General features: G+C 18.6%; 1 protein-coding gene across 1 annotated transcript; it reads right to left on the bottom strand. All coding sequences in view use genetic code 6, as the record gives it.

The window, feature by feature from the left end:
• Positions 1–238: 238 nt before the first annotated feature.
• On the bottom strand, positions 239–15,660 carry TTHERM_000736509 (hypothetical protein; the record flags this gene model as incomplete). The annotated part of the gene is made up of 32 exons (XM_012796394.1): positions 239–284; positions 663–752; positions 1,012–1,101; positions 1,361–1,450; positions 1,709–1,798; positions 2,051–2,140; positions 3,989–4,078; positions 4,361–4,450; positions 4,733–4,822; positions 5,110–5,199; positions 5,487–5,576; positions 5,858–5,947; positions 7,571–7,660; positions 7,923–8,012; positions 8,270–8,359; positions 8,618–8,707; positions 8,963–9,052; positions 9,305–9,394; positions 9,637–9,726; positions 9,972–10,061; positions 10,274–10,363; positions 10,621–10,710; positions 10,969–11,058; positions 11,308–11,397; positions 11,594–11,683; positions 11,941–12,030; positions 12,268–12,342; positions 14,046–14,135; positions 14,433–14,522; positions 14,819–14,908; positions 15,196–15,285; positions 15,455–15,660. The coding sequence occupies 32 exons, from the start codon at positions 15,658–15,660 to the stop codon at positions 239–241; spliced, it is 2,937 nt and encodes a 978-aa protein (XP_012651848.1).
• Positions 15,661–17,042: the final 1,382 nt, after the last annotated feature.

Genomic DNA, 17,042 nt, shown 5'->3' with positions numbered 1-17,042 from the left:
ATTATTATATTTTTTGTTTTAATAGATCTGATAATAGATGATTCATTCAAAATATCGATTCTGATTTTTAAAATTTTATAGATAATTATAGCCAAATTCCATAAAAAATTTAGTGAATTGAGATCACTATTTTTTTGAATGGCTGATGCATTTGAATATTATTTTTATAAAAATAAAAAATTTTATAATAGAATTTAATTAATTAATAATATTTATTTATAATTAATTTTAATTTATATCAATCTTTACGGAAGCTCCGGCAACTACATGGAGTGACGTTGATACTATATATAATATTTGAATTAAATAAATAAACAAATTGCTTTGAAAACCTTTATCTAGACCTACAGATTAACACAAAAAAAAAATAAATAAAATAAAATATATAAAATTGTTTTTCTATAATATAATTTAATTAAGATGTATTCTGAGTGCATATTTATGTGCGAGTATTCCATTCCATTCCATCACCAATTTCATTGTACCTTTTTAAATATTGAAGAAAAAATATATCATTAAATAGTTAATTATAAGGAAAAAATGAAGAAAGAATATGAAATAATATTATCAATTAATTGAAAAAAGAAAAGAGAGCTTTATTGTTTTAAATTAGTTTTTATAATTCAAAATATCACAATCCAAAACAAATAAACTGTTTTTACCCAAGGTCAAGTGTCAAATTTGAGAGATTAATGCAATTTGCTAAACCAGAACCTAAGCCTGATGCACCATTTGCACCAATTTAATTTTAACTTTTTAAATATTGAAGAAAAAATATATCATTAAATAGTTAATTAGAAGGAAAAAATGAAGAAAGAATATGAAATAATAAGATCAATTAATTGATAATAAAAGCGCAAGTTAAAAATAAAATGATGAGTTAAATTAACAAAGAAAGAACAAAAAAAAAAAGCAAAACAATAAAAAGAAAAAGAAAAGAGAGCTTTATTAATTTAAATTAGTTTTTATAATTCAAAATATCACAATTCAAAACAAGTAAACTGTTTTTACTTAAGGTTAAGTGTCATTTTTGAGAGATTAATGCAATTTGCTAAACCAGAACCTAAGCCTGATGCACCTTCATCACCAATTTCATTGTAACTTTTTAAATATTGAAGAAAGAATACATCATTAAATAGTTAATTAGAAGGAAAAAATGAAGAAAGAATATGAAATATTAAGATCAATTAATTGATAATAAAAAAAAAAGTTAAAAATAAAATGATGAGTTAAATTAACAAAGAAAGAACAAAAAAAAAGCAAGCACAATAAAAAGAAAAAGAAAAGAGAGCTTTATTTTTTTTTAATTAGATTTTATAATTCAAAATATCACAATCCAAAACAAATAAACTGTTTTTACCCAAGCTGAAGTGTCAAATTTGAGAGATTAATGCAATTTGCTAAACCAGAACCTAAGCCTGATGCACCCTTTGCACCAATTTAATTTTAACTTTTTAAATATTGAAGAAAAAATATATCATTAAATAGTTAATTAGAAGGAAAAAATGAAGAAAGAATATGTAATAATAAGATCAATTAATTGATAATAAAAGTAAAAGTTAAAAATAAAATGGTGAGTTAAATTAACAAAGAAAGAACAAAAAAAAAGCAAGCACAATAAAAAGAAAAACAAGAGGGAACTTTTTTGTTTTAAATTAGTTTTTATAATTCAAAGTATCACAATCCAAAACAAATAAACTGTTTTTACTAAAGGTAAAGTGACAAATTTGAGAGATTAATGCAATTTGCTAAACCAGAACCTAAGTCTGATGCACCCTTTGCACCAATTATATTGCCACTTTTAAATATTGAAGAAAAAATATATCATTGTTAATTAGAAGGAAAAAATGAAGAAAGAATATGAAATAATAAGATTAATTAATTGATAATAAAAGTAATACTTAATAATAAAATGATGAGTTAAATTAACAAAGAAAGTACAAAAAAAAAGCAAGCACAATAAAAAGAAAAAGAAAAGAGAGCTTTATTGTTTTTAATTAGTTTTTATAATTCAAAATATCACAATCCAAAACAAATAAACTGTTTTTACTCAAGATAAAGTGACAAATTTGAGAGATTAATGCAATTTGCTAAACCAGAACCTAAGCCTGATGCACCCTTTGCACCAATTTAATTTTAACTTTTTAAATATTGAAGAAAGAATACATCATTAAATAGTTAATTAGAAGGAAAAAATGAAGAAAAAATATGAAATAATAAGATCAATTAATTGATAATAAAAGCAAAAATTGATAAGAAAATGATGAGTTAAATTAACAAATAAAGAACAAAAAAAAAGCAAGCGCAATAAAAAGAAAAAGAAAAGAGAGCTTTATTGTTTTAAATTAGTTTTTATAATTCAAAATATCACAATCCAAAACAAATAAACTGTTTTTACAAGAAGTTTAATTCAAAAATTATTTTTTTTAAAAAAAATGATATGTTTTTAGAATGTGCTGTAAAAATTATTTAAAATTTTACATTTTGTGAATTTAAAGCTTTCTAAAAACTAAAAAATAAAATTTTGCTAATTTAGCTTTATTTAGTATGTTATTAAGATATATTATATTTCGCCTTTTATTAATTAAATAGGCATTTCACTCAAGTTAATTAGAAGGAAAAAATGAAGAAAAAATATGATAAAATAAGATTAATTAATAATTAATAAAATTAACAAAGAATTAAAAAAAGAAATTATGATAAAAAGAAAAAGGAAAATAAATTAAAAGAGCTTTAATGTTTTAAATTAACTTTTCTTTTTAAAAATATTACAATCAAAAACTAATAAACTTACTGCTTTTATTAAGTGTAAGTTTTAATAGCAAAAAATGAAGAAAAATATCAAATAATAAAAATGTATAATAAATAATTAAAAATTTAAATGAAAATTAAGTTAAAATAGCTAAAAAATTTTTGTTTTAGTAAAAATTAATGAATGAATAATGATGATAATTTCTATAATAAAAATTATTTATTTAAATAAATTGAAAGTTAGTTAAATATATAAAAATAAATTATTAATAATAAATAATAAAAATAAAAATAATATTTTTTAATTAAATATACCGAAGATTAATATGGAGAATCTAATGAGATAAAAGCGAAGAGCTTAAAAACTTTTTTTATTTATTTATATAAATTTAAATGATATTAATAAAAAAATTAATAATTACTTCTTCTAATTCGTTATATTCTTTAATCTATTATTTCATTTATTTTTTATTTCCAAAATATTGAATAGCAATTTATGAAATTTAATTAATTAATAAATTATAAATAGATAAAAAGAACAAATAAAATATAATACAGATTTTATTAAAAAGTAACCCAAAATATTTATCTGAAAGGATATTTAAATTTCCAAAAATTTTGATTTAAAAAATTATTTATTTTTGAAATTTTTATAAATTAAATTATTAATTATAATTCTATTATAAAATATCAAAATAAATAAGCTAGATATTTAATAAATAACTAAAAAAACTATTTCATAAAAAGTGGCAAGCAAATCATTAAATTTTTGTATGGTATCTTACAATAATAATAAATCTATATATCTATATTTTAGGTTAAATATCTTATAACAATATATATGTAATAAAACATATTATTTTCTATTAAGAAAGTATTTAATATTTATTCATCCTTTTTACCACTTCTCTATCACCAATCGAAGTATATTTCAAAGATAACTAATCTTTTTGATTTAAGACACTTGCCTTTTACTTTCAATTATTATGATTCATTAATTTTGTTTTCACTTCAATATTATATTAAATTAAAATAAAATACTAAAAAAAATTAAATATAATGATATTTTTTAATTAAAAATTATTTTTACAATTAATATATAAAAAATATTAACTTGTTAAAAAAGAAAAAGAAATAAATAAAAAGCTAATAAATAAATTAATTAGAAGAGTTATATTGTTTTAAATTCATTTTATAAGAAAAATATCACAATCTAAAAGAAAAAAACTGTTTTTACCCAAAATAAAGTGTTAAATTTGAGAGATTAGTGCATTTAGCTAAATTAGAACCTAAGTCTGATGCACCTGTTGCACAAATTTAATTTCTACTTTTTTAATATTGAAGAAAAAATATATTGTTAATTAATTATTTCGAAAAAAAAAATAAAGAAAAAATATTAAATAATAAGAAACGAATTAGTAAATAATAAAAGCAAATGTTGAAAATAGAAAAATTAGTTAAATTAAGAAAGATATAAGAAAAAAAACAAAAGTTCTATAAAAAATAAATTCAATAAAAAGTTAATAAACAAATTAGATGAGCTATATTGTTTTAAATTCATTTTTATAACTAAAAAGATCACAATCCAAAACAAATAAACTGAATTTACTCAAGACCAAGTGTCAAATTTGAGAGATTAGTGCAATTAGCTAAAGCAGAACCTAAATTTGATGCACCTATCGCACCAATTTAATTGTAACTTTTTAAATATCGAAAAAAAAATATTTAATTAATTAGTTGTTTCGAATATAAAAATGAAGAAAAAATATGAAATAATAAAAAATGAGTTAATAAATAATAAAAGCAAATGTCGATAATAAACTAATGAGTAAGATAAAGAAAGATAGAAAAAACACAAGTAAGTACAATAAATAAGAATAAGAAATCAAATAAAAAGCTAATAAACAATTTAGAAGTTTTATATTGTTTTAAATTCAATAATGAAAAACATCACAATCCAAAACAAATAAACTATTTTTACCTAATATCAAGTGTTAAATTTGAGAGATTAGTGCAATTAGCTAAAGCAGAACCTAAGTCTGATGCTCCCGTTGCACTAATATAATTTCCACTTTTTAAATGTTTAATAAAAAATATTATTAATTAGTTATTTAGAAAAAAAAAATGAAGAAATAATATGTAATCATAAGAAATTAATTATCAAATAATAAAAGAAATTACTGAAAGTAAAAAAAATGAGTTAAATTAAGAAAGATAGAAGAAAAAAGAGTAAAATAAAAAAGAAAAAGAAATATAAATCAAATAAAGTTCTAATAAACAAATTAAAGGAGTTATATTGTCTTAAATTATTTTTATTATGAAAAATATCACAATCCAAAATAAATAAACTGTTTTTACGAAAGATCAAGTGATAAATTTGAGAGATTAGTGCAATTTTTTAAAGCAGAACCTAAATCTGATGCTCCTTAATCAGAAATTTAATTGTTACTGTTAAATATAGAAGAAAAAATATATAATTAATTAGTTATTTCGAAAAAATAATGAAGAAAAAATATGAAATAATAAAAAATGAATTAATAAATAACAAAAACAATTGTTGGAAATAAAAAATGAGCTAAATTAAGAAAAATAGAAGAAAAAAACACAAATATAATAAAAAAGAAAAAGAAATCAAATAAAAAGCTAATAAACAAATTTGAAGAGTTATATTATCTTAAATTATTTTTATAACAAAAAATAAATATCTCAACCAAAAATAAATAAACTGTTATTACCCAATATAAAGATCCAAATTTGAGAGATTTTTACAATTAGCTAAAGCAAAACCTAAGTCTGATGCACCTTAATCAACAATTAAATTGTCACTTTTTAAATATTGAAGAAAAAATATTTAATTTATTAGTTATTTCGAAAGAAAAAAATATGAAGATAAATTTGAAATAATAAGAAATGAGTTAATAAATAATAAAAGCTAATGTGGAAAAAAAAATGAGTTAAATTAAGAAAGATAGAAGAAAAAACAAAAGTACAATAAAAAAAAAGAAATCAAATAAAAAACTAATAAATAAATTAGAAGATTTAATTGTTTTAAATTCATTTTTATAACTAAAAATATCACAATCCAAAATAAATATGCTGTTATTACCTAAGATAAAGTGTCAAATTTGAGAGATTAGTGCAATTAGCTAAAGCAGCACCAAAGTCTGATATACCTTAATCACCATTTTAATTGAAACTTTTTAAATATTAAAGAAAAAATATATAATTAATTAGTTATTTGAAATAAAAAAATGAAGAAATAATAAGAAATAATTAATAAATAAATAATAAAAACAAATGTTTAAAATAAAAAATGAGTTAAATTAAGAAAGATAGAACAAAAAAAAACACAAGTATAATAAAAAAGAAAAATAAATTCAATAAAAAGCTGATAAACAAATTAGAATAGTAACATTTTTTAAATTCATTTTTATAACTAAAAATATCAATATCAAAAAAAAAATTAACTGTTTTTATCAAGTTAAAGTTATTAAATAAAAAAAATGAATAAGAATATCAAATAATAAAAATTAATAATGAATTTAAAAAATTTAAATTAAAAATTAAGTTAAAATAACTAAAAAATATTTAAAGACCTATAATGAATGAATGGATATAAGTGATAATTTCTATTAGAAAAATCAAATTCTATATAAACTGAAGAAAATATTAATAAACTGTAATAATTAAATATACCTCAGATTAATATAGAGAACCTAATGAGATTAAAGTGAAGAATTTAAAAACTTTTTATGTTAGTAAATATAAATTTAAACTATTTTGATAAAAAATAAATAATTACTTCTTCTAATTTTTAATATTCTTTAATCTATTATATCATTTATTTTTTTTCAAAAATATTGAGTAATAATTTATGGAAATATATAATTAATTATAGGTGTACCAAATGATCAAATAAATTAAATTAATTTATAAATTTGTTTTTTTGAGTATCACATAAAAGTAAGTTAGTGTAGCATTCATTATTAAATAATATTAATATTTTTATTTAAAATGTGTACTTAAGAATATAGTAGGAAATAGAGATAGGATAAAAAGGATAATCAATGAAAATGCAACTCGCTAGAATAAAATAACCCTCTCTAATTAATTATTTCTTAACTTAATTAATTAAAGAGCACCCCTTCCTAATTTAACCTTACCCCACTCAAAAAATTAATATGTTAATATTGTCAATGAAGCAATAATTTAACCAACTTATTATTAAAGAGAGTTTGAAAGACAACTAAAACTTTTTTAAGAGAGAGTTAAGAGGATCTTAAGATGGATGGATTAATTTATTTAAATAAATTTAATTTTTTAACTTTTTAATTTATTATAAACTATTTATTAACTTACAATAAAAAATATGAATAAATAAAAACAATAATATAATCTATCTATTTATCAATATTTTTGGTTAAAAAAAACATGTTCAAAATGTTATGTAATAAAAAAAATAATATTCAGTTATCAAATATTTAATATTTATTAATCTTTTTTTCATCACTTGTTTATCAATGGAATTATAAAAAAAAGATAACTAATCTTTTTGATTTAAGACACATGCTTTTTACTTTGAACTTTTTTTTTCCAAGAATTTAGTTACGACTTTTATTATAAATTTATGTAAATTTTAAATAAATATTAAATAAAATAAACTTTTAAATTAAAAATTATTTCTTAAATTAATAAATAAAATAACTTTAGTGGTGTTAATAAGATAAAAAAAATAAATCAAATAAATTCAAATTTATTATTTTAAATTAGTTTTTATAACTAAAAATATCACAATCCAAAAATAAATAAACTGTTTTACCTAAGATCAAGTATTAAATTTTAGAGATTAATGCACTTTCGTAAAGCAGAATTTAAGCCTAATGCACCTTCATTACCAATTTAATTCTTTCTATTTAAATATTGAAGAAAAAATATTTTTAAATAGTAAATTAAAAAAAAAAATGAAGAAAAAATATGAAATAATAAGATTATTTAATCAATAATAAAAGCAAAAGTTCAAAATAAAATTATGAGTGAGTTAAATTAACAAAGAAAGATTAAAAAAAATCAAGCAAGCACAATAAAAAGAAAAAGAAATAATAGCTTTATTGTTTTAAGTTAGTTTTTACAAATAAAAATATCACAATCCAAAATATATAATCTTTTTTTACTAAAGGTTAAGCGTCAAATTTGAGAGATTAATGCACTTTGCTAAAGCAGAACCTAAGCCTGATACACCAATTGCACCAATTTAATTTTCACTTTTTAAATATTGAAGAAAAAATATATCATTAAATAGTTAATTACAAGGAAAAAATAAATAAAAAATATGTAATAATAGGATTAATTAATTAATAATAAAAGTGAAAGTTGAAAATAAAATGATGAGCTAAATCAACAAAGAAAGAAAAAAATAAAAGCAATCATAATAAAAATAAAAAGAAAAAGAGCTTTATTGTTTTTTATTAGTTTTTATAATTAAAAATATCATAATCCAAAACATATAAATTGTTTTTACTTAAGGCTAAGTGTTAGATTTGAGAGATTAAAGCAATTTGCTAAAGCAGAACCTAAGCCTGATGCACCCATTGGACCAATTTTATTGGAACTTTTTTAATATTTAAGAAAAAATAAATAATTAAATAGTTAATTAGAAGGAAAAAATAAAGAATAAATATGAAATAATAAGATTAATTAATTAATAATAAAAGCAAAAGTTGAAAATAAAATGATGAGCTAAATTAAAAAAGAAAGAACAAAAAAAAAGCAATAACAATAACAATAAAATGAAAAAAGAGCTTTATTGTTTTTAAATAGTTTTTATAATTAAAAATATCATAATCCAAAACAAATAAATTATTTTTACTTAAGGCTAAGTGTTAAATTTGAGAGTTTAATACAATTTGCTAAAGCAGAACCTAAGCCTGATGCACCTTTCTTACCAATTTAATTTCCACTTTTTACATATTGAAGAAAAAATATTAATTAAATAGTTAATTAGAAGGAAAAAATGAAGAAAAATATGAAATAATAAGATTAATTAATTAATAATAAAAAAAAAAGTTGAAAATAAAATTATGAGTTAAATTAACAAAGAAAGAACAAAAAATTGCAAGCACAATCAAAAGAAAAAGAAAAAAGAGCTTTATTGTTTTTAATTAATTTTTATAATTAAAATCATCACAATCCAAAACAAATAAACTATTTTTACCTAAGATCAAGTGTCAAATTTGAGAGATTAATGCAATTTGTTAAAGCAGAACCTAAGCCTGATGCACTCATTGGTTCAATTTAATTTTTACTTTTTAAATATTGAAAAAAAATTTTTAATTAAATAGCTAGTTAGAAGGAAAAAATTAAGAAAAAATATGAAAAAAATAAGATTAATTAATAATAAAGCAAAAGTTGAAAATTAAATAATGAGTTAAATTAACAACGAAAGAACATAAAATTGCAAGCACAATGAAATGATAAAGAAAAAAGATCTTTATTGTTTTTAATTAATTTTTATAAATAAAAATATCACAATCCAAAACAAATAAATTGTTATTACGAAAGCAAAAGTGTCAAATTTGAGAGATTAATACAATTTGCTATAGCAGAACCTAAGCCTGATGTACCTTCATTGCCAATTTTATTGAAACTTTTTTAAATATTGAAGATTAAATATTTAATAAGAAGGAAAAAATGAATAAAAAATATGAAACAATAAGATTAATTAATAATAAAAAATAAAGTTGAAATTAAAATCATGAGCTAAATTTACAAAGAAATAACAAATAAAAAGCAATCATAGTATTAATAAAAAGAAAAAAGAGTTTTATTGTTTTTAATTAGTTTTATAATTAAAAATATCATAATCCAAAACAAATAAATTGTTTTTACTTAAGGTTAAGTGTTAAATTTGAAAGATTAAAGCAATTTGCTAAAGCAGAACCTAGGCCTGATGCACCCATTGGACCAATTTTATTGGACCTTTTTAAATATTGAAGAAAAAATAAGTAATTAAATAGTTAATTAGAAGGAAAAAATGAAGAAAAAATATGAAATAATAAGATAATAAAAGTAAAACTTGAAAGTAAAATGATGAGCTAAATTAACAAAGAAAGAACAAAAAAAAGTAAGCACAATGAAAAAAAAAAGAAAAAAGAGCTTTATTGTTTTAAATTAATTTTAAAAATTAAAATCATCACAATCCAAAACAAATAAACTATTTTTACCAAAGATCAATTGTCAAATTTGATAGATTAATGCATTTTGTTAAAGCAGAACCTAAGCCTGATGCACCTATTGCTCCAATTTCATTATTACTATTTAAATATTGAAGAAAAAATATGAAATAATAAGATTGATTAATAAATTAGTAATAAAAGCAAAAGTTAAAAGTAAAATGACGAGCTAAATTAACAAAGAAAAAACAAAAAAAAGCAAGCACAATGAAAAAGAACAAAGATCTTTATTGTATTTAATTAGTTTTTAAAATTAAAATTATCAAAATCCAAAACAAATAAATTGTTTTTACTCAAGGTTAAGTATCAAATTTGAGAGATTAATCCAATTTGATAAACCAAAACCTAAGCCTGATGCACCTTCATCGCCAATTCCATTTTATCTTTTTAAATATCGAAGAAAAAATAAATAATTAAATAGTTAATTAGAAGGAAAAAATGAAGATAAAATATAAAATAATAAGATTAATTAATAATAAAATTAAATGTTGAAAATAAAATGATGAGCTAAATTAACAAAGAAAGAACAAATAAAAAACAAACACAAATTAATAAAAAGAAAAAAGAGCTTTATTGTTTTTTATTAGTTTTTATAATTAAAATCATCACAATCCAAAACAAACAAACAAACTGTTTTTACCTAAGATCAAGTGTCAAATTTGAGAGATTGATGCAATTTGCTAAAGTAGGACCTAAGCCTGATGCACACTTTGGACCAATTTAATTTTCACTTTTTAAATATTGAAGAAAAAATAAATAATTAAATAGTTAATTAGAAGGAAAAAATGAAGAAAAAATATGAAATAATAAGATTAATTAATTAATATTAAAAACAAAAGTTGAAAATAAAATGTTGAGTTAAATTAACAAAGAAAAAACAAAAAAAAAGCAATCACAATAAAAATAAAAAGAAAAAAGAGCTTTATAGTTTTTAATTAGTTTTTATAATTAAAAATATCATAATCCAAAACAAATAAACTGTTTTTACCAAAGATCAAGAGTCAATTTTGATAGATTAATGCAATTTGCTAAAGCAGAACATAAGTTTGACACACCAAGTTAACCAATTTGATTATAACTTTTTAAGTTTTGAAAAATAATTTATCATTAAATAGTTAATTAGAAGTAAAAAATGTAGAAAAATAGGAAATAATAAGGTTAAATAATTAATAATAAAAGCAAAAGTTAAAAATAAAATGATGAGTTAAATAAACAAAGAAAGAACAAAAAATTGCAAGATCAAAAGAAAAAGAAAAAGATTTTTATTTTTATAATTAGTTTTTATAATTAAAAATATCGTAATCCAAAATAAATAAATTGTTATTACGAAAGCAGAAGTGTCAAATTTGAGAGATTAATGCAATTTGCTAAACCAGAACCTAAGTCTGACGCACCAAGTTTACCAATTAGATTGTAACTTTTTAAGTGAAATAATAAGATTAATTAATTAATAATAAAAGCAAAAGTTTAAAATAAATGATGAGCTTAATTAACAAAGAAAGAACAAAAAATAGCAAGCACAATAAAAAGAAAAAGAAAAAAGAGCTTTATTGTTTTTAGTTAGTTTTTATAATTCAAAATATCACAATCCAGAACAAATAAACTGTTTTTACCGAAGATCAAGTGTTAAATTTGAGAGATTAATGCATTTTGCTAAAGCAGAACCTAAGTCTAATGCACCTATTGAACCAATTTTATTAGAACTTTTTAAATATTGAAGAAAAAATATATCATTAAATAGTGAGTTAGAAGGAAAAAATGAAGAAAAAATATGAAATAATAAGATTAATTAAATAATAATAAAAGTGAAAGTTGAAAATAAAATGATGAGTTAAATTAACAAAGAAAGAATAAAAAATTGCAAGCACAATAAAAAGAAAAAGAAAAAAGAGCTTTATTATTTTTAATTAGTTTTTATAATTCAAAATATCACAATCCAGAACAAATAAACTGTTTTTACCAAAGATCAAGTGTTAAATTTGAGAGATTAATGCAATTTGCTAAAGCAGAACCTAAGCCTGATGCACCTTTATCGCCAATTTGATTGTAACTTTTTAAGTATTGAAGAAAAAATATATCATTAAATAGTTAATTAGATGGAATAAATGAAGAAAAATATGAAATAATAAGATTAATTAATTAATAATAAAAACAAAATTTGGAAATAAAATTATGAGTTAAATTAACAAAGAAAGAACAAAAAATTGCAAGCACAAAATAAATAAAAAGATAAAAGAGCTTTAATAATTAAAAATATCACAATCCAAAACAAATAAACTGTTTTTACCGAAGATTAAGTGTCAAATTTGAGAGATTAATGCAATTTGCTAAAGCAGAACCTAAGCCTGATGTACATTTATCACTAATTTAAAAAAAAGTATGTAAAATTTTTCAAAATTTATTTTTAAAAAAAAATGATATGTTATAAGAATATACGGTATGGTATGTATATATTATTTCAAATTTTACATTTTGTGAATTTAAAACTATCTAAAAATTCAAAAATAAATAAAGCTGTTTTAAGCTAATTTATTATAGTTTTATTAATAATGTTATTAAGATATATTACATTTCGCATTTTGTAAATTAAATAGGCTTTTCACTCTAGTTAACTAGAAGGAAAAAATGAAGAAAAAATATGGAATAATGAGATAAATTTATAATTAATAGAATTAACAAAAAATGAAAAAAAAAGAAATCACAATAAAAAGAAAAAGGAAAATAAATCAAATAAATAAATTAAAAGAGCTTTTATGTTTTAAATATAATTTTTATAATTAAAAATATTACAATCCAAAACTAATAAACTTACTGCTTTTATTAAGTGTAAGTTTTAATAGCAAAAAATGAAGAAAAAATATCAAATGATAAAAAATGAATAATAAATAAATAAATAATTAAAAATTGAATTGAAAATTAAGTTAAAATAGCTATAAAATTTTTGTTATAATAAAAATCAATTAATGAATGAATAATGATGATAATTTCTATAACAAAAATTAATTGTTTAAATAAAGTGAAAGTTAGTTAAATATATAAAAATAAATTATTAATAATAAAAATAATATTTGAAAATAAAATATACTTGATTTCAATATGGAGAACCTCATGAGATAAAAGTGAAGAGCTTAAAAACTTTTTTTGTTTATTCATATAAATTTAAAGGATATTAATAAAAAAATTAATAATTACTTCTTCTAATTTATTATATTTTTTAATCTATTATATCATTTATTTTTTTTTCAAAAATATTGAATAGCAAGCAATTTATGGAATTTAATTAATTAATTAATAATAAATGGATAAAAAGAACAAATAAAATATAATAATTAATTAATTATCAAATATTAATTTATAAATTTGGTTTTATGAAGAGATAGATATCACATAAAAATTAATTTAACATTAATTATTTAATCTTAATATTTATATTTAAAACATATACTTAAAAAAATATATATTCTACAAATTAGAGATGAGCAGTTAGTCATATTTAAAAAAATTCTAGTAATTAATTAATAAATGTATAGAAAAAGGTTATTAAATTACCAAATTGTTCTGGAATTAATGATAAAAAGAGGAAACAGGGTGTATATTAAATATTCAAAAATCAGATATTGATTGAATTATTAAAAATTAATAATTATGAAAATACCTAAAAATAAATAAAAATTATTTATATAAATATAATAAAAATAAATTTTAAGATGTATTCTGAGTGCATTTATATGTGCGAGTTTTTCTATTCTCTTCTATCACCAATTTAGTTGAAACTTTTTAAATATTAAAGAAAAAAATATAATTAATTAGTTATTTCTAAATAAAAAAATGAAGAAAAAAATGAAATAATAAGAAATTAATTTTTAAATAATAAAAGTAAATATTATAAATAATGAGTTAAATTAAGAAAGATAGATAGAAGAAGAAAAAACACAACTACAATAAAAAAGAAAAAGAAAACAAATAAAAAACTAATAAACAAATTAAAAGAGTTAGTTATATTGTTTTACATTCATTTTTATAACGAAAAATATCACAACCCAAAACAAATAAACTGTTTTTTACTTAAGATCAAGTATCAAATTTGAGAGATTAGTGCAATTTGCTAAAGCAGAACCTAAAGCTGATGCACCTGTTGCACCAATTTAATTTCCACTTTTTAAATATTGAAGAAAATATATGCAATTTAATAGTTATTTAGAAATAAAAAAACGAAGAAAAAGTATGAAATAGTAAGAAATGAATTAATGAATGAATAATAAAAGTAAATGTTGAAAATAAAAAAATGAGTTACAAAGATAAAAGAAAAAAAACACAAGTACAATAAAAAAAAAGAAAAATAAATCAAATAAAAAGCAAATAAGCAAATTAAAAGAGTTAGTTAGTTATATTGTTTTAAATTCATTTTATAACGAAAAATATCACAATCATAAACAAATAAACTATTTTTACTAAAGATAAAGTGCCAAATGTGAGAGATTAGTGCAATTAGCTAAAGCATAGCCTAAGTCTGATGTACCTTAATCACCAATTTCATTGGATCTTTTTAAATATTGAAGAAAAAATATATAATTAATTAGTTATTTCGAAATAAAAAAGTCAAGAAAAAATATGAAATAATAAGAAATTAATTTTTAAAAAACAGAAGCAAATGTTTAAAATAAAAAATGAGTTAAATTAAGAAAGATAGATAGATAGAAGAAAAATAACCCAATTCAATAAAAAAGAAAAAGAAATCAAATAAAAAGCTAATAAATATATTAAAAGAGTTATTTTGTTTTATATTCATTTTTATAACGAAAAATATCACAACCCAAAACAAATAAACTGTTTTTTACTTAAGATCAAGTGTCAAATTTGAGAGATTAGTGCAATTTTCTAAAGCAGAACCTAAAGTTGATGCACCTGTTGCACCAATTTAATTTCCACTTTTTAAATATTGAAGAAAAATAAAAAATGTATTAGTTATTTCGAAATAAAAAAATGAAGAAAAAATATGAAATAATAAGAAATGAATTAATAAATAAAGAAAATGTTAAAAATAAATGAGTTAAATTAAGAAAGAGAGAAGAAAAAAAAAAACACAAACACAATAAAAAAGAAAATGAAAAATAAATCAAATAAAAAGCTAATAAACTTTTTAAAAGAGCTATATTGCCTTAAATTATTTTAATAACAAAAAATATCACAATCCAAAACAAATAAATTATTTTACTCAAGAAAAAGTGTCAAATTTGAGAGATTAGTGCAATCAGCTAAAGCAGAGCCTAAGTCTGATGCACCTGATGCACCAATTTCATTGTTTCTTTTTAAATATTGAAGAAAAAATATATAATTAATTGGTCAACAAGAACGATATGGTCATATAAACCTTAAATTCTCACTCAATCATATGTTATTAAAAACCTATATGGTCAATTTATCCTAAAATTATGTCTTTTATTTAAGAAAAAAATGCCTTAATTAAAGTATACCTTAATTAAAGAGCATTTACAGTAATTTCAAGAAAAAATTGATATGACCATTTCAGATTTATTTCAGGATTTTGGAATAGATGGATAATATAGATATTTGATATCAACTAATTCTTTTAGTTTTTTAGGATACATTTACCAAAGAGGTTTTTTAATAACATATGACTGGCTGAGTGAGAATTTAAGGTTTATATGACCATTACCATTTTTTTCTAGTTGACCAATTAATTAGTTATTTAGAAAAAATATGAAATAATAAGAAATTAATAAATAAATAATAAAAGAAAATGAATGAAAATAAAAAAATGAGTTAATAAATTAAGAAAGATAGATAAGAATATATACAAATGCAATAAAAAAGAAAAATAAATACAACAAAAAGCTAATAAACAAATTAGAAGAGTTAGTTAGTTAGTTATATTGTTTTAAATTCATTTTTATAACTAAAAATATCACAACCAAAAACATTTAAACTGTTTTTATCAAGTAAAAGTTTTAGCATAAAAAAACGAATAAAAAATATCAAATAATAAAAAATTGATAATGAATTTAAAAAATTTAAATTGAAAATTAAGTTAAAATAACTAGAAAAATATTTGAAGAAATAAAATGGATGAATATTAGAGATAATTTCAATTAGAAAAATAATAATTTATATAAACTGAAAGTTAAATTATTAGAAAATGTTAATAAATAGTAATATTTATAAATAAAATATACCTCAGATTAATATGGAGAACCTAATGAGATTAAAGTGAAGAATTTAAAAACTTTTTATTTTAGTAAAAATAAATTTAAATTATTTTGATAAAAAAATAAATAATTACTTCTTCTAATTTTGTATAATATTAAATTTATTATATCATTTATTTTTTTTTTCAAAAATATTGAATAACAATTTATCTAAATTTAATTATTAGTGTATAAAATGAACAAATAAATTATATGAATTTATAAATTTGCTTTGAGTAAGAGAATCACATAAAAGTAAGTAGTATAATATTCTTTATTAAATAAATCTTAGCATTTCTATTTAAAATGTTTTCTTAAAAATATATTAGGAACTAGAGATTGTACATAAAGAGATAATAAATGAAAATGCTACTCACTAGAATAAAATATATTTTTGACATATTTAAATTATTTTTGTAATTAAATTCATTTATTTTTAATATTCTCTAAAATCTTACATTTTTGAATGGCAAAAATTTAATAAAATTATTTATTACTTTTACAAAAAATTTTCGGCTCGTTTGTCATCACTGCCATACATAACCGCTAGATTTTAATTAGGTGTTAAGCTATATTAAACTTAAATGTTTAAATTTAATAATTATTTATTCATTTATTTTAATGATTATTTCAATTTATTTTTTACTTAAATTCTAATGTTATTAATTCGATTATTAATCAGTTGATTAATTATATAATAATAAAAAATTAACTCATTTAAAAAATGTTTAATAAAAATATTTGATGTCATTTTTTCATATTATTTTAGCATGTTGGATATGACAAACGATAATATGTTAAATTTTACTCAATATTTCTATAAGTAATTTTGATAAATCAATTTGATTTATTATCA

The sequence above is a fragment of the Tetrahymena thermophila genome, assembly GCF_000189635.1.
Source record: "Tetrahymena thermophila SB210 genomic scaffold scf_8254736, whole genome shotgun sequence".
Lineage (NCBI taxonomy): Eukaryota > Ciliophora > Oligohymenophorea > Hymenostomatida > Tetrahymenidae > Tetrahymena > Tetrahymena thermophila.
This window is presented reverse-complemented; position numbering and strand designations above follow the sequence as displayed.